The following is a 22873-nucleotide window of genomic DNA, read 5'->3' as shown; positions in this document are numbered from 1 at the left end:
ATTAGCAAGCATTGTTGTCAAATCCTCATCGAGGGAATTTGATGGAGGAAAAATCATTTTCGTAAAGTTGGATAGCCGTCTCCAATAAAATCGGGAGGTCAAAGAATTGAGCCCAAGTTCAAGCCTCAGGATTGCATAAGGCAAATAATGAGAAAGCCCAAGCGTGGATTTCCAAATTTTGCTTTGCAGTTTGTTTAAATACGTATCGATTTCAACAAGGCATAGATCTAATCCGTAAAGGATGACTGCTTCTACTTTCTTAGAATAGAATTCAAGCAAATGTATTAAAGAAAATGTACAATATTTGTAACAAGTTTCATTTGTCCCATTAAGGGCACAACATTTTCAGTAAGAGAAAATTGCCGTTTCGTCAATGAAGCATTGTTCGACAAGTTGAAGCCCCGATATGTCGGATTTTGTACAAGATTTATTTCATTTAGGTTAATCATCCATTTAAATGTACGCAATTGTTTGCGATTCGAACTTCGTATCTCCCTCAGCGTCCTGCTTTGTACTGGGTTAAAAGCCCCAAGGGGCATTGAAGGGTTTGGGCTACGCTGCAGTGGTGTTCCAAGGCTGAGGACGAGCCACTGCCAGAGATCGGTCCCCCCCTTCTTCACTGCAGGGGGTCCAAGGCGATCAGCGTGTCTTATGGGGCTCGGCTCCCCCAAGGCTGATGAAGCAGGTGTCGGTGCTGAGTGCTTGCGGCCCGCTTGGGGCCTGCAGATCTTACCCCCTGGATGCTGTCAGTTCAGCATGAGGCTACCGGAGCTTGCAGCCGAAGCGCCGGGGCCCCACGCAGAGGCGGGGGAGAAGCAGTGATCGGACGTTGGTTGGGGCACCACAGAAAGTGAGTGGAATGCGGGCTTCAAAGTAGATGTCTTCCAGCCTGCACAGTAGAGATCCGGGGGCCTGATGGGTGCGGCGGCAACCACGAGCCGGGATGGAGACCCTGCTCGAGGTTGGCCCCCCCGCTCACTGAGATGGATGGGGGGTGGCTGCAGGAGTTCACCGCCACCTTCAGGAAGTCTGGCCGCCACGCTCTCCACCACAGCGCCAGTCGAGGCTCCGGGCCGCTCTGTAATGTCTGGGTCCTCGGGCACCCCAACGGATAATATGCGTTGGCTGAATCCTACCTCCTGCTCGCTCCGTCGGGCACGGAGGGATTCCCGGTCCGCAGGCGGACTGCCGGACAATTCAGGCACCTCTGCAGCACTACATTGTTGCGGTCCCCCGCTTCTGGTCTTCTGCGAACGCCGTCAGGAGCCCTTCCAGGTCCGTCTGCCATCTTTGAAATATTGCGGTGCTGGGTCTGCGGGGCCTCTTCCTCTCACTCCGGTCTAGCGTCACTCCGCAGCCACCTATATCCACTCTCAGCAGCAGTGCAGACCCTCTGAACGCTGCGGCAGGCATTTGGTTTGAGTTTCACCGTAACATGAAAAGATTGGGCATTGCTAAAGGCTTCCCACAGAGGCCATTAAAAGAGCGACCATCGCTGGCAGTCTAGGCCCGCCCTCCTTCAAGGTGCTTTTATGTTTGGAACTGTGTTTGAAACTTGGGGAAGGGAATCCAGGGTATTGCTGAAACTGTATCATCCTGCACTTCAAGGTAACTTTGAGACTTTTCTTGGAAATGTTTTATACTTGGAGAAGGGAGCTGAAAAGAAACTGCAAGCTGGAAGAAACTCAGACCTTTGCTGGACACCGTTTCTTTTGGTTGCTCACATCCCTACACATTGCATAGATTAATTGTGAGGGCAAGCATAGGTTTTGGACACATAATCTTTAATTGAACTCTTTGGCTTAGACTTTCCTTAGTTTTATTTAGGTAGGGAAATCCCCCTTTAGCATAGGGCAAGTTGGGCCTTTTTCCATCCTGACATTTAAGTGAATAAATGCCTTTGCCCTCTCTAAAATGGAAGGTTGAGTTTTTCATCTAGGTAATTCGGGACACTGGCCTTTCACCAAACACCTACAAGGTTGTGGATGTCAAGGTGATGGACCCACCAATTTACCATAGAATGTGAGAAGTTTTCTGGGAATGGTCAACTTCTTTTGTTAGGTTCGTCTTTGACTTGTCCAACTTTGCAGAACCTTTACATCACTGTTATTGGGATGAAAATATTTACACCTGTTTATGGATACACCGTTAGAGTGATCAGACCGAAATTCTGGCCGGTGGGCGAGGCATATTTTGAAGTGGTTCCATCATTTGCACAGCTATGAGGTGATCCTAAGGTGAAACAATTCAAATTGGAAGGACGTTTGATCTAAGCCTGGCCACAGACTAGATCTAGCAAAGCTGTCTTTGGTGGCATGCCTTGTATAAATTATAGGTGTCTGTGGATAGTCTGCTTCTCAGAGGATCATTAATTATTATGGCGGAAACCTCGATTGATCAGATAATGAAGTTGGCACCAGATGGCCACTGAGGGGCAGTTGAGACTAATCCCCACTGCAGGGTGAATGTAATTTCCATCCTCCGAGAAACAAAAGGGCTGATGTCTGGTGTCAGGCCACAGGCAACATAAATGCCCTCTTCCCCATATCCCCTTTGAATGCTTCCTGAGGAGAACTGAACTTCGGCAAGCTGTCCCCATGCGTTTTGGTACAGTATTAAATGATCAACACTTTCTGGTGGTCGTAGATGAGTTCTCTTACCTGTCGCCTCTGCTGTGATTGCTGTGTTAAATGAACTCTACTACTCGTGCAATCCAGGCATTGGTGCACTTGCGCAATGGTCCGATCTTCCAGGATAATGCCTTTCGGGTCTTTTGAGATTTGTTTCCATTCACTACAAAACTACACCCTGGTGGCCTCGAGCCTGTGTGAATGGTAAACATTTCATGAGGATTCTGAACAAGACCTTGCTTTACACATGAGGAGGCTCTGCACATTTCTGGTGGCAGATCAGATGTTGCACAAGCTACAGCTTTTCATGGGAGGGAAAGGAGGTCTACAATTCTTGTGCACTCTTCAAGCGTGGTCCTGGATTGTTTGCGGGTAAGGCAGATGCAAGGGAACAAGAATTAATCCATTAAGAGGAAACTGCTGTACACCTAGATTCCAGGAGATGGGCCTCATACAATCAAGAAGAAGTAACCACCAGCTATCCCTCCCTTTTGAGCCACACCTGTGGACTGTTACCAGGACAAAAACGAGTCCAGGATAATGAACTGTGACGGTCGTTCAAGTGTCGCTGAAACTACAGCTGATTCAAGAAGATGCACCTGGATCACTGTGGCTTAGATCATGATTCGGAACAGGAAGAATATCCAGCAGCGGTGGCCCTGGTTCGATTGATGGTAGTTCTAGGCAACTTCAAGAGTAGGTTTAGGGCTTACTCTGACCACTGAAGAGGGACGAACCCCTGCCAACCAGATTTAATCATTGCGTACTTTGATTAATGAACAGTTATGATATTTTGCATTTGTTGAAGTTTTGTTAGGGATGTTACTATGTCATGATATAAGTGTGATGATACTGATGGCATGATGACGCAGTTTTAATAAAAAGTGAGGTGCATGGGAGTGGCCTCTAGTTGTCGAGCTGCAACCAAGCTAGTTGTCAGTGTCTTTACTGCAGAGCTTTGGTCTGGGACCATGTGAGGCACCCCAACAGGGCCCCAACAATGACCAGCCGAGAGGAAATTCGAATCAAGATTGTCCGCTTTACAGACCAAAGCACGTTTGCACTAGAACACTTGAAATTGTAATCAAAATGATGTGAAATAACTCATACTTTTTATTTTGCTCTGTGAGGACTATTTCAAGAATGAGTCTTGGGTTCAAAAGGTGTGGAACTTTTATACTTTGCCAGCAATGTTCTAGGAAAATCTCCACTCACGGTTTATTCTGATTATTAATTTTCTGCAAGGCAAATGTTTATTTAGTGACTGGCATTTGCACATTTTGCCTTGATATGCTCACTTGTGACGGAACTTCCCATTGAGTATGTGAAGGAGTCCTGTCTCCAGCCACACCCTCAATACTCATTTAAGGATTTGATGGGTATATTCAGCTGTGTGGGAGGATGAGCATGGTAGGGAAGATGGTGTGATGGTCGGGACTCAGGTTGATTGTAAGCAGAATGATGGAGAGTATGCCGGTTATGGTGACTCTGGCCCAATCAAGAGTGGGATGGAGAGTGTGTGGCAAATAGCTTGCAAATAATATAGAAAAAGGAGGAGACATAACATGGGATGAAACTGCCATGGCCCTGTACTGCCTTGGATAATGGGACCAAGCTGCAGCATAGCCAAGAGGAATGCGGGCAAGTAGAGGAGGATACGGGTCAGGAGGGAGTGAAGTGCTGCACTGTTGCTGCTGTGTCTTTTTGCTGTATTTTGCATTTACTGTTTCCACAAGGACCGACCCCCTTCCCCCATGAATGTCTGCATGCGCTTTCTCTAGTGTAGTATAAAATAGCTGTTGATGTGAAACCTCCACAAATCAATTGACGTGTTTCTTTCCGTTTTTTTTTTTACTTCTTTAGGAACACTCCTAACAACTGGGTAGCTAGCCAGAGGAGCATTATATACCTGCCTGCATGCTAGGATTTAATTTTGATATAGTAGTGCCAGTGCTCTTAATGCATTTTCATAAAATATTCTCTGCCAAAAAAGTCTCAGAAATGTGGATAACCCTGCATGAGACATTATGTTGAAATACATCGCTAAAGACCCTTTGCCGACTGAGATTGCTTCCAAGAAAACATGATTTATATTAAGAGCTTTTTCACTTTTAGCATCCTTATGACCAACAAACGGGCATCGAGGAACTGGACTTCGTTGTCTCAAATTAGTGGTTTTCTGTGTTCATTTTTTAAAACTTTTTCGTAAGTGTGTTGACCATCCTCTTAAACCTTGGGCAATTAAAGTAACCATGTCCTAGGGTTGATAACATCCTGTTTCAGTTATTTGCCTGCATACTGCCCCTTTCACTTGTTGCCCTGCCCTGTCTTTTATACACCATGCATGACCAGATGTATCGGTTTCATGAGAGCGTTTTACACCGTCTTATCCTCATCCTAAAAATACCATAGTATGTTGCACAATGACGCTAGCTTGGTTTTATAATTAAAAATTTCCAAAATGTGTTTTATTTTTATTTTTTTTAAGTGTTTTTATTGATTTTCATTTGTAACAACAATGCAAACATAGATTGCCTTCACGATATGGGTTTTATATTTAAATCTCAAGATGCTGTGGTACAAACACTTTTTGAGGTGAGGATAAGTCCTTTGTGAATGGCCTTAAGTTTATTTCAGGCGTCCAACTTCTTGGTGAGTGTTCACTCTTACAGGTGTTGTAGGCTTGGCACGTTGCTATAGCTTTGTATAGACCACTAGTGTGCATGTGGCCCACCAGGCTGCTTTGTTTAACGTTCATTCTATATTTACTTTTCTAGAAATGTCTTCTTTTTGGATCCTTGCAATTTGGACCTGGTACATCGAAAGGTCAAGTCGGTTGCTTTGTGTGTTGCGGCATGCCCAAGAGAAGAGCTAAAAACATTATCTGATGTTCAGAAATTTGCTGAGACTAACGGTGAGGCATAGAAACAGTGAATCTATTACCAAATTGGCCGTATTTTACAACCAGTGGTGAAATCGGGATCTCTTGTATAGCCAAAATCCTGGCAGGAGCAGCGACTCAAGCCAACAGACTGTCATAGAGGGGATGGGTTATGCTCTTGCATTTTAGTCGTTTTGTAGAAACCGCCATTTCACTGCAGATTATTAATGCATTTTCCTCCTAGTCTACCTGAAATACATGAGCCTGTTGAGATGCAATTTGTTATATTTTTATTTATGCAATTTAGCAATGTTTTCCAAATTTGTATCTTTATTTCAGCATTTCCATAAATGAGAATTATAGCACATTGAAGAAAGAGATTCAAGAAAAATGGCCAAAGCATTTAAAATTGGTCTGAAAGCAAAATAACCTGTTATACTATACAAAATGAATGTTCATTCTCTTGGAAATTCGTGAGGTTCAAATCATGCCCCAGCTGTTAAGTAATCACCACTGCAATAATCTTAACTTGTTTTTCACTTCAAATCCTGTTTCGATTTTGCAGGGTTCTTTAATAATTAGTACCTGGGAGACTGGCGCCAGCCAACCAAGATGCTAGGAACGCTGACTTTGTGTACATATCATAGCCTTTGGTCCATCCTGATGGCCGACGCTGCCTTGTGCCTCCATCCTAATTTAATCGCACCATGTTACTGAGTCAGACGGGCAAAGGAAACTTCCATCTCGGCATATCTAATGAGTAGCATGCATATAGAAAATGCAATATATCATAAGCCATTAAATCGCAGAAACTAATCCATTTAGGAAGTGATGCATCAACAAAAAGATGTCCTCCAGTTTCCCATTGATGCTATCTGTCCTGGATCTTAACGTGAGCATTGAGATCATTAAGAATTTGATCAATTTTGCACCAGACTGAGACTTTATGGGCTGCAAAATTATATAAACTGGGATAATTGTGTATTTTCAGGTCCCAGTCCTCTCATACCCAGGAAAAGGTCTTTTGCCCTTCTTGTTATACGAAGCACTGATTTATTTTCATGAAAATCCAAAATTGCATGTCCGTGGAGGTTATCTGATTTCAAATTAAAGCAGAGTATTCCTTTCAATAGGATTTTCTAGCAAAACATTATAGGATGATCCTTCATCCTCCTCTTGCCTAATGAAAGAAACCAGAGTATAAAACTACAATTGCTGTGATGGTGATCTAGGGTGTGAAGTTCAATGCCGTTTACCAGCAGCATACTTCGCATCTGTTTAGAGCTGGCCTTTCTGTTGGCCAGATTGTATAGAAGTATAATAATATTTGGATAGATTTTGCTTAATAGATTAATCACCGTTGTATGTCTTGTGGATGTTTGTCAGACATCACCTACATTTCCTGATGGACAGAAAATTTGTTTTTTCTGCTTTGCTTCAGTTCCTAGTTAAGACTACCCTCTTCTGCTGCTCTGCCAAATAGTTCCAAGCTGTCTCCCCATCAACTCCAGACTGGATGGCCTTTCCAAGCTGGTGGCATCACAGCCTGACTTGACAACATGCTCCATAACTCCCCCCTCCTTGGCCACTCTCCACACTTTCCCTACCTAACTGGCCTTCTTTGATGAATAAGGGTTTTGGCCACCTGTGTGCAGAATTCTGTACCATCTGTTGCCCTCGCATGCAACCCTCATGTGAGGGGGCCTCTGTCTTGTGCGGCAATTTCTTTGAGAAGCAGAGCATTCTTGGTGGCCATTGTTTGGTGCATCATGAAGTGGCTTATTGCAGGGGTAGTACAGATAATCCAAGAAATATATTAACAAGTCAGACACCTTCATAATAAGCTTAGCTTTGAAAGTCACGCTATTTAAATATTTTGTTCAGTGGTCATTCTGTAATCAGGACCAAGGGTGACGCGGTTCTGTTCTGTGCACCATACACGTTTTGGTTTCTTTGAGGCTGGAATAAGGGTTTACGATTGCTATAAGATCAAACTACCCAATCAGGAAACCAATATGAACTCTGAAAGTATTTGAACATTTTGACAGGTATCCAGTTCGTGAAAGTAAGGTGACCAACAAAAAAATGCTTTGGGAACTACCAGTGTTGGGGCTCTGAAGTTTGCTGTAAGACCTGAGCGCAAATTGCAATCTCAGGCGTTCTTTAAATTATTGATTTCTTTAATAACATTTAGTATTCTTATTGAAATTATCTTGAATTTGTCAAATCAAACTAACCATGATGCTGAATATTTGCATGGATATTAGCCTTAAAATCAAGGCAGACTATTTCATTTGTGGGCTTTATTGTGACCTGTTCAAAATGTATTTTGTGTGAAGAAATGCAAGATGACGCCTGGACTTTAATTCATCTTAGATGGTTTTTAATCAAATCTATCCTTCCCTGGTATTCCTTTGTTTTGTGGGGTGCTTGGCCGCTGTTCTGCATACACCCAGAGGGTTTGATGGCCCTTCAATTGACCACAGCATGATTTATACCGCTCTGCGAAGAATTGGTCTATTATGCAAGGAACTTAACAATGGCACACTTTTCACATCACCTCTAGATAGAAGAGAAAAAAAAGATGACAACTAAAAACAAAAAATCAATAGAACAGTAGAAATAACCAGCAAAATAGATAAAAACAATTACATAGAAATATTTGATATACATATCTACAAACGTCCATCGGGACGTAATTCCATCCCATAATATTCACGTAAAACGATCAATACAAAATATTTGCTAAGTAGTTAAAAGTACTCCATGAGGCCTAAAGTAATTAATGGCACAGTTGGACCGAAAGTGCTGTATGCATACATTATCGAAGCAATTTATAGTAAAGTCGTCTCTCCTAAAATTCAAAACCACAAGTTAGCATAGCTGTGCGTCAGTGAGGTATTAATGAAACAGGAACATAACCTTTTTGTTTTCAAGCCCTGACACGTTAATATGCTATAAAGTTTCTAGCTGTTGTCGGGAACCTACTAGTTTACATGTTGGGAGTAGGTTTAGTCGTAGCCTTGTAAAAGAAATGCTCCATCTGCGATTGGGAAATTTCATTAAATATGGTAGAATGGTTTCAGATGATTTCTCGAAGCACAGGGTATGCTTGTGAAGTTTGTAACTTTTACCTGAATCAATAGTTAGGATTCAATCTTTCCTGCGCTTTTTTCTTTTTTAACCTGACTGGGATTCTCCCCTAGACGCACACTAGGACAGGGGTTACTATTTTGTCCATAATGTAATCACAAAGCTTGACCCATTCGTTCACTCGTTTGCATGACCCATTAGCCGTGGAGTCATGCCAAATGCTCAATTTGGAGGAGAAATTATTTTTGCATATGTAGAGATTTCCACTCAATTTGAAAGGAGAGGGAAGCTAAACCCAATTCAAAGCGCACTTCAGAGATAGGGGTGGACGTGGGTAATTTCAAGGCCTCTAACTATATATACTGCTTTCACATCACTTCTACACTTTTGTGGGCAAATTCTCTGAAGCTTAATTTAGTAATCAAGTGGTCTTGTAAAGCACAACATTTGTCATTTTAGCAGCACGTTGGTGCTGCTCATGACTATTCCAAACATGCTTCTTCCTCATGGACACTGTAAATGGTTGAAATCAATGTTTCAAACGTAACTGGTAGGCACAGAATTCCTGTTTCACCAAACTCCTATTTCTCTTTTGTACACAATAAAATGAAAGAGCGTTCCTCTTTTGATGTGTTCATCTCAGCATATTTATCTTTTCTCCAGCATGGGGTCTGGCATGGATTCACATGCTCATGAATATTCCCCGTCGTCAGGCTGGGAATCCTCGGTAAAACCAGTATCAGTTTCGTTTCTGATCTGTCTTTCGTAGTAGTAACCAATCACTGGTCTCTGCGTCATACTGACCACAGCCAATGACTGCCCTCTACCTAAGCCCCGCCTCTGGCAGCCATCTTCAGATTTTTACCGCACGTTCATGTGTTGGGATCCTCGTGCTATTGCTTTAGAGCGTTAGTGCTATTTTTTCACGTTTTTTTCTCAAAAACTTCGTTTTTTTCGGTCATGGCCTAGGAGAAGGGAAGCTCGACGCCCGGAAAGCTGTTCAGGGTCTGCCCTGGATGCCAGCTGCAGAATGTCTTTAAGGAAGACGAACACTCCTTTTGTCTTTACTGCCTACATGAAGACAAGACTCACGTGGAGAAGGACTGTGCGTTTTGCGGCAACAAGTCGGAGCGGACCATGAAGGACCGCCATCAACGTCTCGCCAACTGGCTGGAAGGGAAGAGCCCGTCCGGCGAGAAGAAGAAGAAGGAATCCGAGCGGTCTTCTAAAACCTTTGAGGACGCCCCGGCGACGGGGGTCCAACATAAGGCCAAGCACCGCGAGTCCGCTGGCACCGGGAGCGCCGAACGGTCGGGCTCTACGGGCACCAGGCAGGGCGCACCCTCCCCGGCACCATCAACCACGAGCCAACGCTCTGGGTCGGTTAAGAGGAAGGCCGAGCACCCGGCGAAGCTCCTGGAGAGGCCCCGGTCGAGCTCGAAGGCGGAGGGGGAGCGAGGCAGTGTCCCCCCCCCCCTCAAGGAGAAGGCGGTAAGCGCACCACGGGTGGTGAAAGCCTTAATCCATCCGGCCAAGGCCTCTATCGAGACAGTCGCGGCGGCCCTGGCTCAGCCTGTGGAGGCTGCGCCGGTGGTGGCGACCTCGGGGCTCAGTCTCCCTGCCACCGCGGAGGGAGTCCTCTTTTATGCCCATCGACAGGACCCCCCGTGAAACCTCCGACGGAGAAGAAAAAGGGGGGGCAGGAGGTCGCCGTGGATTCGGCCTCAACCTCTGAGGAAGAACTGATCGAGGTCTTAAGCCACGGCGTTGGCGTGGAAGAAGACCAGCCCGTCGGGAGGGATCCCGACGCAGGAGACGACGACATCGTCGAGGGTACCGATGGGGCCCCTGACCGCCCGTCGGATTCCCCTCTGCCAGTGCCGCAAGACAACTCGGCGGCCATTTTGTTGGCTATACAGTCCTTATGCTCAGAGATAAGGACGAGACTGCCGTTACCAGTGGAGGAACCACTCCCGTCGGGGGACCCGGAACCAGGCCCTTCGGGCAGCCCCCCTCCTAAGAAAAGAAGGATTCACCCTCCACCTCCTTTTCAGCCGTCGCGCCCCGTTCAGCCCTCCTCCCCGTCCACGACTCGAGGGGATGATACGGGGACTGACACGGCCGCAACGGGTACGGACGACGAGGTGTACGACGAGGATCTGCCGTCGTCTCCTCCCACCCGGGCTTCCCCGCCCGACGAGATTGGATCTTTTCACTCCATGATCGCCAGGGCATCCGAGCTCTTCCAGCTCTGCCCTGAGGAGAAGAAGAAGGAAGGTTTCCTTTATCAGCGGCGCGAGGCCAAGAGGAAGACGGTCCTCGCGGTACCTCTACTGGACGATATTTGGGATGAGGGCCTCGCCCTCGCCCTCCTCAAGAACCCATCCACGACGCCGGCTAGAAGGGACCGGTACGAGAAGAAGTACCGGGTCCCGGACGCGGCCCCCTTGTGCCTCCGGGCGCAGCCTACCCCGGACTCCGTCGTCTCCGCGGCGGCCAGGAAGAAAGCGGACGGCGAGGGAATGAAATTGGACACGATGGGGCGCAGGGTCATCTCGTCTGCAGCGACGACGATTAAGGCGGCTAACGCCTTGGCTATCGTAGCCCGGTACGACAGGGAGCTGTGGTACAAGCTGGCTCCCCTGCTGGACTTCCTACCGGACCACAAGAGGGCGGATGCCCTGGAGATCTTGCAGGAAGGTGAGGTGGCGTCGGACCACGCCATCACTATTGCGACAGACATCGCCGACACTGGATTTCGCCAGTTGGGCAATGGCGTGTGCCTTAGGAAGCGTGGATGGCTCAAGGCTACTGACTTCCGTCAAGACGTACAGACCAGAGTCCTGGACATGCCGTTCGATGGGAACAACCTGTTTGGAAAAACAGTGGACGATTCCCTTCAAGCCATTAAAGCGGACACGGAGACAGCCCGGGCTCTCGGGGTTCTCCAGCAACGGCGGCCGCCCTTTCGGAGCGGCGGAGGCAAGGGCGCCTCCAAAGGTTCCGGCGGCGGATTTTCCACCTACCGTCAAGCGGCCCATTCGTCGTCTCAAGAAGCTTACAGGGGACGGGGCAAGTCAGGCAGACCCCGCCGTCGTCGCCAAGGAGGCCAAGGAGGTCAAGGCGGCAAAGCCTCGTCTAAGCAGGATTGAACCGGCCGTGGGGTCGGGCCCCCACCGAAGCACCCCGGTGGGAGGCTGGCTGGCGAGCTTCGTCAGCGTGTGGGAGTCCATCTCCACCGACCGTTGGGTGCTGGACGCCCTAGCCCAGGGCCACGCGCTCGAGTTTCAAAGAAGGTGCCCGCGTGTCCCCCCTGTGGCCAGGAAAGAGCTTCACGTCCCTCAGCTTCTCCGGGAGGTAAGGGCGATGCTAAGGAAGGGCGCCATCGAACTCGTCCCAAGGAGGCTTCGGGGCTCCGGAGTTTACTCAAGATACTTCCTCGTGAAGAAGAAGACGGGAGGATGGCGCCCCATCCTAGACCTACGACGGCTGAACAAGTTCATCAAAGCTCAGAAGTTCCGGATGGTCACCCTCCAGCACGTCCTGGGTCAGCTGGAGGAGGGCGACTTCCTGTCGTCGTTGGATTTGTAGGATGCCTACTTCCATATTCCCATCCTAAAGGGGCACCGAAAATTCCTCAGGTTCGTGGTCCAAGGGCGTCACTACCAGTTCAGAGCCCTTCCCTTCGGTCTACGGTCGGCACCCAGGGTATTCACCAAGTGCCTTGCACCAGTGGCGGCGCAGCTACGCCGAGAGGGGATCCACGTCTATCCCTACCTGGACGACTGGCTCATCCGAGCCAAGACGAGGGAGCTCGCCGTGGAGCACACGGCAAGGACCGTCCAACTTCTCACGGACCTGGGATTCTCCGTGAACTACGCCAAGTCCAACCTGGTACCCGCGCAAAACGCACTGTTTCTGGGAGCGAAGCTTGACACAGTGTCCCTTCTGGCCTACCCGTCGGAGGAAAGGACCAGGTCCATCCTGGGCAAAGTACAGCGGATGTTGGTTTCCGACGCGGCCAAGGTGAGGTCCATCAAGTCCCTCCTCGGAATGATGTCTTCTTGCATCTACCTCATTCCCATGTGCAGGCTCCAGATGCGCCCGTTGCAGGAGTTCCTGGACGCGCGCTGGATCCAAACGACGGGCGGCTTCGAGGAGAGGATCACACTCGACGAGAGTTTCCGCCGAGCGGTCCGGTGGTGGGGCACCCGTGCGCATCTGACGGCGGGCATGGACTTCCAGACCCCAGACCACCAGGAGACAGTGACCACGGATGCCTCCCTGGAAGGGTGGGGAGCGCACACCGAAAATCTGCACGCGAGAGGCCTTTGGCTCCCGACGGAGAAGTCCCTCCATATCGACGTCCTGGAGCTCCGTGCAGTGTTCTGGGCCCTCAGGTCCTTCCTTCCGTCCCTCAAGGGCAAGGTGGTGAGGATCTTCACCGACAACACCACCACCATGTTTTACATCAGGAAACAGGGCGGAACCAGGTCCCCAGCACTGTCCAAGGAGGCGCAGGACCTGTGGCATTGGGCCGTCGCCCAAAGGATGTTTCTGGTGCCGTTTCATCTGGCAGGGATAAAAAACGCCATCGCCGACTCACTCAGCAGGGAGCTGCGCTCGTGCCACGAGTGGGAACTACGGCAGGATCTAGTGGATCGCCTCTTCCGACGGTGGGGCACACCCCAGATCGACCTGTTCGCGACGGAGACGAACTCCAAGTGCCGGAGGTTCGCCAGCAGGTTTCCCCAGCCAAGGAGCATGGGCAATGCTTTCTCGTTCCCCTGGGCGGGCCTGTTCCTATACGCGTTCCCTCCATTGCCACTACTGATCCGGCTCATCAACCAGCTCAAGAGGTCACGGTGCAGGATGATCCTCGTCGCACCTGCGTGGCCGAGGCAGATATGGTTCCCGGACCTTCTGGACTTGTCAGCGTCCCCGTCAATCAAGCTGCCAGTGGACGCGGATCTGCTCTCCAGGGAAGGAGGCGCCATCCTCCACCACGACCCGAAGTCGCTGAACTTGCAGGCCTGGCTCCTGCAGCGCTAGAGTTTGGAGGATACGACATACCGGCCGACTGCAGAGAGGTTCTTGCAAAGGCCAGGGCGTCCTCGACTCTTAAATGCTACGGACACAAATGGAAGAGGTTCTGTGTCTGGTGCCACGCACAGAAGATTAACCCTCTAAGGATTACGGCTCCCCAAGTACTGCCGTACCTGTTGACGCTGGCCAAAGCTGGACTGGCACACGCGTCCATCAAGATTCATCTTGCTGCGATCTCCCGATACACTAGAACCACGGGGCGGACGTCCTTGTGGTCTCATCGTCTGGTGAAAGAGTTCATGAAGGGACTGTTCAGATCGTTCCCGCCGGTGAAGGCTCCGGCCCCGGCGTAGGAGCTCAACGTGGTGCTGACCAAGCTCATGGGACCTCCGTTCGAGCCTCTGCACTCGGCCCCGTTGAAGTTCCTGTCGTGGAAAACAGCGTTTCTTGTGGCCACCACCTCCGCACGACGGGTGGGAGAGATCCAGGCCCTTTCCTGCAAGGCCCCGTACTTGACTTTTCACGACACGAGGGTGGTGCTCAGGACGCACCCCTCCTTCATGCCCAAGGTGCCGTCGGACTTCCATCTCAACGAACCCTTGGTGTTGCCTGTGTTTTTCCCGTCGCCTTCGTCGCCGGCTGAGAGGACTTTGCACTCGCTGGATGTGGCTAGAGCGCTGAAGTTCTACGTGGATCGCACAAAGTGTTTTCGGAAGACGTTGCAACTCTTTGTGAACTTTGGACCTGTCAATCAGGGGAAGGCTCTCTCGAAGGCTTCCATTTCCAGATGGCTCTCCGGCTGTATCATGTACTGTCACCGGTTGGCAAACCGACCGCTGCCTGGCCGTCCGAGAGCACATTCCACCAGAGCGATCGCAGCTACCACGGCGTTCCTATCTGGTGTGCCCCTGCTGGACATTTGCAGGGCTGCTACGTGGAGGTCGACGCACACCTTCACGAAATTCTACTACGTCGATCGGGATTCCAGGGAGGAGTCCAGGGTCGGCCAAGCAGTGCTGCGCAACCTGTTCGCCTGAGGTGAGCCTGGTGAGGAGGTAAGATTGCTTAATGTTGAGTTTGATGTGATGCTTAATGTTGAGCCTTTGCCACCTCCCGTGGTTGTGCATGTGGGTACTGCTATGTATTCTTTATTCATGAGCATGTGAATCCATGCCAGACCCCATGCTGGAGAAGGAACAAGTTACTTACCTGTAACTGTTGTTCTCCAGCATGGGTCTGGCATGGATTCACATGCGAACCCTCCCGCCTACCCCTCTGCGGCTCTTCACTTGGTCATACTGCCACTTCACGTGCTTCCAAATCTGAAGATGGCTGCCAGAGGCGGGGCTTAGGTAGAGGGCAGTCATTGGCTGTGGTCAGTATGACGCAGAGACCAGTGATTGGTTACTACTACGAAAGACAGATCAGAAACGAAACTGATACTGTTTTTTTCTTTACCGAGGATTCCCAGCCTGACGACGGGGAATATTCATGAGCATGTGAATCCATGCCAGACCCATGCTGGAGAACAACAGTTACAGGTAAGTAACTTGTTCCTTACACAACGTAAAAGCTTTAAAACACATGGATAACTAACGCCATGCAGGTCTATTTGAGATTTTCTTTTTTCACATCTTGAAGATTTTACACTTATTTCACAGTGCCAACGACCGAAATTCTGAATGCAATCACTAATGTGTGCGACATGTCTCTTTTGTGAGAGTCCAACTGTTGAAGAAACTCTTCTTGAAATGGTGTTAATACAACAGATTTGCACACACCTCTGTCAGTAATTTAGAGCATCATTGTTGAAGTCCCAAACCCTATGCAGCCCAAGTTATTTGTCTGCTAGAAGGTTGAGGCTGCAGCTTACTTGCACTGCATCAAAACACGTTCCTTACTAATCTGTGTTTGCTCCACCACTAAAATAAAATATAGTCCTGCATTTATGGGGTCAATATAACCAGGATGCTCCAAACTGAGGTATACTATCATTTGTACAGTGCCCACTACCACTTAGTTCTCTTGGAGTTGAGGGTTATTGGAGTACATTTCATAATGTGGCCCATGCCTGTGATGTCCTGATTGGTTTAAGTGCTAAAAAAGGCCTGTGGTAAGCAGGCAGTAGATGCTGTAGGTAAGATGGAAGAGGGTGTGATAATTTATGAATGGGTCTATGTATTCTCCAGCTTGTGATTACACAATGTAATATATGGCTAGTTAGTGTTCTAGCAGCATTTCTTTGCTAACTAGTACTCTTTTGGATACATGTGGGTGCTGGATAGTCCAAGATGTGCTCAAACATTCTCTTGGAGGATTATAGGCAGAATTAAAACCGTGGAAGTGAGCAACACATCTGCCAGAATTGGTGTCACTATTAACACAGTCTCTATTCTGCAACCCCGTTTTCTGCTCCTGCTGCCCCTCTCCCGTCTGCTGTTCGGGATGGTTTGCTTGTGACCTCCCATTTCACAGAGGACTCCCCCGAAACACTATTTTTGTTTATTTCTGGACACGAAATCCTTTACAGCTGATAAGGTTCATAAAAAGGTCTGTCTTTCCCGCATGACTGTCTCTGGCATGGCCAAATCCGTCCTTCAGGACACTGGACCTCTCCTTGCCCGTTGGTGGCAGTTCCTGTAGTTATGGGCGGTAACCACCCTTTCCCAGGAAAGAACAAGCCTTTTGCTAACACAAACCCAAAAGGTTTGGTTTGGTTGAAGCCCAGACCCACACAATGAATCCACATGCAGCCCTGACTAGGAAGGTCACTAGAAACCAAGCTGGTCCCCAAATTACATCAAAAGGTTTTGGCCAATATAATTGTGGAATCCCAGAGGTCACCATGGCATAACCAGACATGGCATATTGAGATTTGTCATGTTCAACTCGATCCTGGGGCTCAGTTACATAATTTAATTCACACTTTGGAATACTCCTAGCTAAAGGCATACCCTGAAAATTTGACTTTTGCTTCCACAAGTTGCTGGTGGGAATGCACATGCCACTTTGACTGCCATTTTGCCAAACCACACGGCAGCTGCTGAGGTGTCAGGCATGCTCAGTATAGTGACATGTGTGCACTGCTTTTCTTGCATTGATCATTATGAATGATCAGATTAGCAGACCTTACTTTCAGAGACCGATCTACCTGGTACATTTAACAAATAAAAAAAGCTTACTCTATTCCATCTTCCCAGGTGAAATATCAGTATCTGGCAGATGATTACTTACCTCTCTGTTATGTTCTTTTTTGATGGCTGTTCCTCCCACAGATTCCTCAAGTGTGGTATTGATCTCCTAGTGCTGCTGCTCTTTGGAAATCTTTCTGCCACAAGGGGGTGTGGCTTCCCTTAACATGTCTGCACGCCCTGCGCAGGATAGGATGTGGGGGCCGGTATTTATAGAGGCAGTGGTTGAAGTGCATGAAAAGAAGTAGTGGAACTATGTTCGTTTATGGACTGCCCTGCTCCCCACAAACCCAATCGCCAACGCCCACTACCACACACAATGCATACCCACAAACAAATGCACCTGCTGTTTAAAGGAATGTTCAGTGCAGCGCACTGAAATGCAAGTTTCAACTGCTTCCTACACTTTTTAATGTAAAACGAAACCCAGAATGTTTAAAAAAAAAGAAACATATAGGAACAGTACAACTTACTTTAAAAAAAGTACAGGAGCACTGGTCCCACCCGCTCCTGACCACTTCGACTGCTGTATAGAGGTGCTGCAACCCGTGACCTTACATTCTTTTTCCCTTGCACTCTGACACCGAGGGACCTCTGACATCTCTCAGCTTAACATTCACTCTGACTCAGTTGACTCTCTCCATGACCAGCAATCTGGCTTCAGAGCTGCCAGAAGTACGGAAACTGCTCTCCTGAACATCCGTGAAGACCTGCTCTCCAACTTTGACTCTAACATTCCTTCTGTCCTCAAAATACTTGATCTCTCCTCTGCTTTTGACACGGTCAACCATACCACCCTGCTAAATTGCTGTGACAACCTGGGTATCACCGATCAGGCTCTGGCCTGGCTGACCTCTTTTCTCTCTGATCGATCCTCCCAGGTACAACTTGGGTCCTTCCTATCCTCTATCTCCCTCTCTACCTGCGGTGTTCCCCAGGGGGTCTAACCTCTCACCCTGTCTTTTCAATCAATACCTGGCAACTCTCACCTACTGCATTTCCATTTTCTTTTTTTTTAAAACTTTGTTTATTCGGCTTGACAACACACAAAGACGCACAGGTCAGCAAATGCACATCGTTACATTGATTTGCGAATCACAGATACAGAGGTTTCACTGTACAATGCAGTATTAAAACACAGAACTTAGAAGGCTTATAATAAAGAAAGCATTACAATCAGAGTGGAAGAGAACATACATCCCACACAGGTTCAATGAGGGGCGTGGGTCGGAGATGAGGCCTCGAGTCTGAGGGACGGGCAGACAGGTAGTCACGGAATCTGCACCAGATATCCCTTGGCCTTGAGTGGGGGTGTTGTGTAGCCCCCCATGCCTCCTCAGTGTCGTGTGCCCAGGTAACCGCTCGGAGCCATTGTGCGTACGTAGGTGCATAGGGGCGAAGCCAGCACAGTAGTATACCGCGGACTGCCAGCATCATACAAAAACCTGCCAATTTCCTAGAATCGCGCTTCAGTCCTGGAAGGTCGTGAAAGAGGCATCGCATTGGGGAAGGGTCTATAGTGCAGTCTAGTATGTCTGATACAGTGGAGCATATGTCCCGCCAGTATTGTGTCAGGTGTGGGCAATCCCAGAGCATATGAATGTAATTAGCTTGGTCGGCGCCACATCTGGGACAACTTGGCGAGGTCTCGTGAAACATACGATGCAGTTTAGTTGGTGTGTGATGGTACCTGTGTAGTACCTTAAATTGTAGTAGTTTGAACCTGGAGTTGTAAGAGACTTCGTGGGTTCGAGCACACATTCGGGCCCAATGCTCGTCCGAGATCTCGACTCCTAGATCTTCCTCCCATTTAGCTCTGAGTTTAACGAAAGAGGGGGCGGCTCTGGTCTGCAGTAGATTATAAAGTCTAGATATTTTCCCCCTGAAGGAATCGGAGTTGCAGAGTTCAGCTATTATAGGGTCATCTGGCGGAGCTGTAGGAAATTCTGGGGATTTGGTCTTTAGATCTTTCCGAAGTGAGGAGAATTGTAACCATGCTGATGGTTTACGCCTAAGGTCAGGGGGGAGGTCCGACCACTCCAGGAAATTGCCACGGACAAAGATATCCCGGATAGACAAAAAGCCTGCCCCCGTCCATCGGGCAACAATGGATTGGGGAATATACGGTACTTCAGGGAGAAAATTCCAGAGTGGGAGGTCACCGTGAAAAGGATTAGGGGTTGCAACCTCTGTCCATATTTTGCTAAGAGCAAGCGACGTGCTCATCACTGGGTCAGGGGAATCTGGGTCCAGCGGGGCTGGTTTGCGGATGAGGGACCCAATCGTTCGCTTGCTAACCTTTAATTTTTCAAGCCGGACATGAGGAGGGGGGTTCGTTGTATTAAACCAGTAAGAGGCAAATTGGGATTGCGCAACCATCCAATATCTAAGAAAGTCGGGGGCCCCAAACCCACCCAGCTCCTTGGGGGCAGTGAGAGTATTCAGTTTGAGTCGAACTGCACCGGAGTGCCAGAGGAATTTGTTAGTAATACTGCGTAGGGTCTTAAAGAATCCGTCACCTGGCCAGAGTGGAATGTTTGCAAAGCGGTATAGGAGTTGGGGCAGTACGACCATCTTCAATATTCCTATTCTACCAGCTAGGGAAATGGGGATTCTGGTCCAACTTGCAGCTTTGGTGGTCAGAGTGGCTAGATAATTTTGATAGTTATCGTTGCATAGTTTCTCAACTTGACGGGAGACCGATATTCCCAGGTAGGTGAAGGTGGATTGGGACCAAGTAAAACCCATCAGGTCAGGGGGTGGTGGTGTATTGTCAGTAAGTGGGAATAAGGTTGATTTAGATATGTGCCCAAAGCGAGTAACGTCGTTTAGGATTGGAGCGAGGTTTATTTCTGGAGAACGGATGTAGAGCAAGGCATCGTCCGCGTACAAGGAGAAGATATCCGCCTGTCCCGCTGAGCGAAGGCCTCTATGAGAGTGTGATTGGCGCATCATGTCTGCGAAGGGTTCAATTGCTATTGCAAAGATTAACGGGGAAAAGGGGCACCCCTGCCGCGTCCCTCTGGCTATCTGAAAAAGGGTGGAGCATCTGTCTTCGGTGCGGACTCTTGCCACTGGGTCGGTGTAAAGTAGTCTGACCCAGGACCGAAAGTTGGGGCCAAACTTACATTTTTTCATGACTCGCCACAGATACTCCCAAGACACTGAGTCGAATGCCTTCTGCATGTCCAGGGTGGCCGCCACCGCCTGTGTTTTGGGATTAATCCTACTAACCACATTAAAAAATCGTCTAAGGTTTAGGGCTGTGGATCTACCCGGGACGAATCCCGCCTGATCGGGGTGTATGATAACAGGCATGAATGAGGCCAGGCGGTTAGCCAACAGTTTAGCAAATATTTTAACATCACAATTTATTAACGATAGGGGGCGGTATGAGCCACACTGGGTGGGAGGTTTACCAGGCTTGAGAAGGACTGTTATCATGGCCTCGCGGAGCGAGGGGGGGGGAAGCGTGCCCCTTTCACATGCCTCCTCCCATAGTGCGAGTAATTGTGGGATCAAAATAGATTTGTAATGCTTATAAAAGTCCATAGGCAGACCATCTGGACCGGGGGCCTTTCCTGCAGCGAGTGCATCGATGGCCTCAGTCAGCTCCTCAGAGGTGAAGGGCCTGTCTAGAGATGCAGTAGCGTCAATGGAAAGGGCTGTGAGAGGGAGTCCTTCCAAATAGGCATCAATTTCTGAAACATGGGGCCCATCAACCTTCGAGTATAGGGACGAATAGAATGTGAAAAACTCTGTGTTGATGTCATGCGGTGAAGTAGCTAACGTGCCGTCCGGTCTCTCTATCGCCGGAATGTTGGGGGCTCCAAACTCATGGCGAAGTAGCCTGGCCAACACACGGCCTGGCCGCTCCCCCTCCCCGTAACGTCTAACTGCCCGGGGGTCCTCAAGGAATTTAACTTCTCGCTCAGCAAGATTACGGAATCTGGCCAATTCATGACTCAGTGACGCCAGTATGTCAGGGGAGTGTTAGTTTGAGTATTGGGACTCCAGGCTAACAAGGGTCGACTCGCTGTCAGTGATATCATTCCGGATGTTTTTTAGGATGCCACCCACTTTAGACATGGCGATGCCCCTGATATAGGCTTTGAATGATTCCCAGAGGGTGGCTCTAGAGGGTACTGAATCTGTGTTGAACTCAAAGAACTCCTCAATGGATAACTCGAGCTCTGAGGCAAAGGTATGGTCTAGGAGGGCATGGGGTCTCATTTTCCATTGCCTTGATTTCCCAAGATCATGTCCCCAATTCAGGGAGATGAACACCGGGGAGTGATCGGACAAAGTTCTGGGAAGAATCGCCAGATTGGACAGGCACCTAATTAGTATGTCAGACAACAACCATCTATCTATCCTAGAGTGTGAGTCGTGGACTGAGGAGTAGAAGGTATAAGTGCGGGAGTCGGGGTACATTAAACGCCAAGCATCGACCACCGACAGTCGGGGGAGAGTTGTAAGGATCGTGTAAGCTGCCCTTGAGAGCTGGCGAGGTCTGGAGCCTGATCTATCTAGGGTGACGTCTAGAATCGTGTTGAAATCGCCGCCCCATATTATTGGGATCTGAGGGTAACTCTCGGATCGAGGCTAGGTGAAGATAGAATTCCGGGTCGTCAATATTAGGACCATATATATTTAGGATAGCTACCTCTTGATTCTGCAATTTACCGACAATAAGTACGTATCTACCACAGGGGTCCACCAGTGATTGGGAACAGCTGAACTTAATGTTTCTGTGAATTAAAGTGAGGGTACCTCTGCTTTGAGTAGAGTAAGCTGTATAATACCTCTGGGGTCCCCACTGTCTAGCGAACCTCTCGCACTGTTTAGAGCATGCATGAGTTTCTTGTAAACATAGGATTTGTGTACCATGGCGTTCTGCGTACAGTTGTATCTGCCGCATCTTTTTGTGGTTACCCAGACCCCTAACATTCCAGCTCATAAAGGTTAAGCTTCTATCCGCCATTAGTGTGGAGGGGTCGTTTGGGTTTTTCTATGAGTCTGAGATGGACCAGTCCTTTGCGAGCTAAGCCCGCGTCCCATGCTATCCATAATTCTGTGTTGCAGTAGCGCATCGTGTGTGGTCTCCCTTGTGGTTGCCAAGACTTTTTTAACATAACTGCCCCTCCCGCCCGTTCCCACCCACATCCCTCCCCTAACTTGAGGAATGAATCCCAAACCCGTCCATAACAACAATAAACCTCTCGGCATCAGCGCCTGGGGGCCTGTTGGCTAACCGAGCAGTGGCGCAACGGACTGAAGAGGGTGAGGATAGTGTAAATACAGCCGGAGTCTCTAGTGTATTCAGTTTACAGTGTACACGTGCACATTCACGGTCCTGACGCGAGGGGGCCACCACAACATATTAATGCATTACCATAGGCGCCAGGCATAACCCCCCCCGTGGTCACAACCTTCTCGGCCCCTGCAACCGGCAGGAAGCCCGTGTGTATTTTGGAATCTGAATACACCCATAGGGTATCAATAACCCAACCATGGGGTCAAAGCCAAAAGGATCAATATAATAAAAAGGAACAAAACAAACATTCAATAACTCTTTGAATAGCTACAACCAATGTGAATAAGGCAAAAATACGGCCCAACTCAACCTGGACCCACTTCATAGGTAACATTCCGGACTAGAATAGTGGTGACTAGCGATCAGCCAGGAGAGTGTTCATCGAGGAATTTAGAAGCTTCCTCTGGGATCGTGAAAAAAAAGGTTTTGTTAGAGTGTTCAATGCGCAATTTTGCAGGGAACAGCATGGAGTACTTGACTCCCAAGTCTCGGAGTCTTTTTTTTCACAGCCGCAAACGTTTGGCGTTCCCGTTGCACCGCCACAGAATAGTCTGGATATATGTGGATTCTGGCTGGTCCAAGTATAAGTTCACCCTTGATCCTGGCCGCTCGAAGGAGTGCATCACGGTCCCGAAAGTTTAAGATCCTGGCTATAATGGGCCGAGGGGGTGCGCCTGGTCTGGGTTTCGCGGTTAAGGATCGGTGTGCTCTCTCG

General features: G+C 48.6%; 1 protein-coding gene across 2 annotated transcripts in view; it reads left to right on the top strand.

Annotated features, from left to right (window-relative positions):
• SLC44A1 (solute carrier family 44 member 1) overlaps positions 1 to 22873 on the top strand; it is an 889643-nt gene that overhangs the window by 399451 nt on the left and 467319 nt on the right. For both annotated transcript variants that reach the window (XM_069630839.1, XM_069630838.1), the window contains exon 4: positions 5408 to 5544. In XM_069630839.1, the coding sequence (XP_069486940.1) occupies positions 5408 to 5544 (137 nt within the window). The remainder of the gene's footprint in view (positions 1 to 5407; positions 5545 to 22873) is intronic.

This window comes from Ambystoma mexicanum, chromosome 6q (assembly GCF_040938575.1).
Source record: "Ambystoma mexicanum isolate Mex_15411 chromosome 6q, UKY_AmexF1_1, whole genome shotgun sequence".
Lineage (NCBI taxonomy): Eukaryota > Metazoa > Chordata > Amphibia > Caudata > Ambystomatidae > Ambystoma > Ambystoma mexicanum.
Note: the sequence above shows the minus strand (reverse complement) of the source record. Positions and strands in the feature narration are given on the sequence as shown.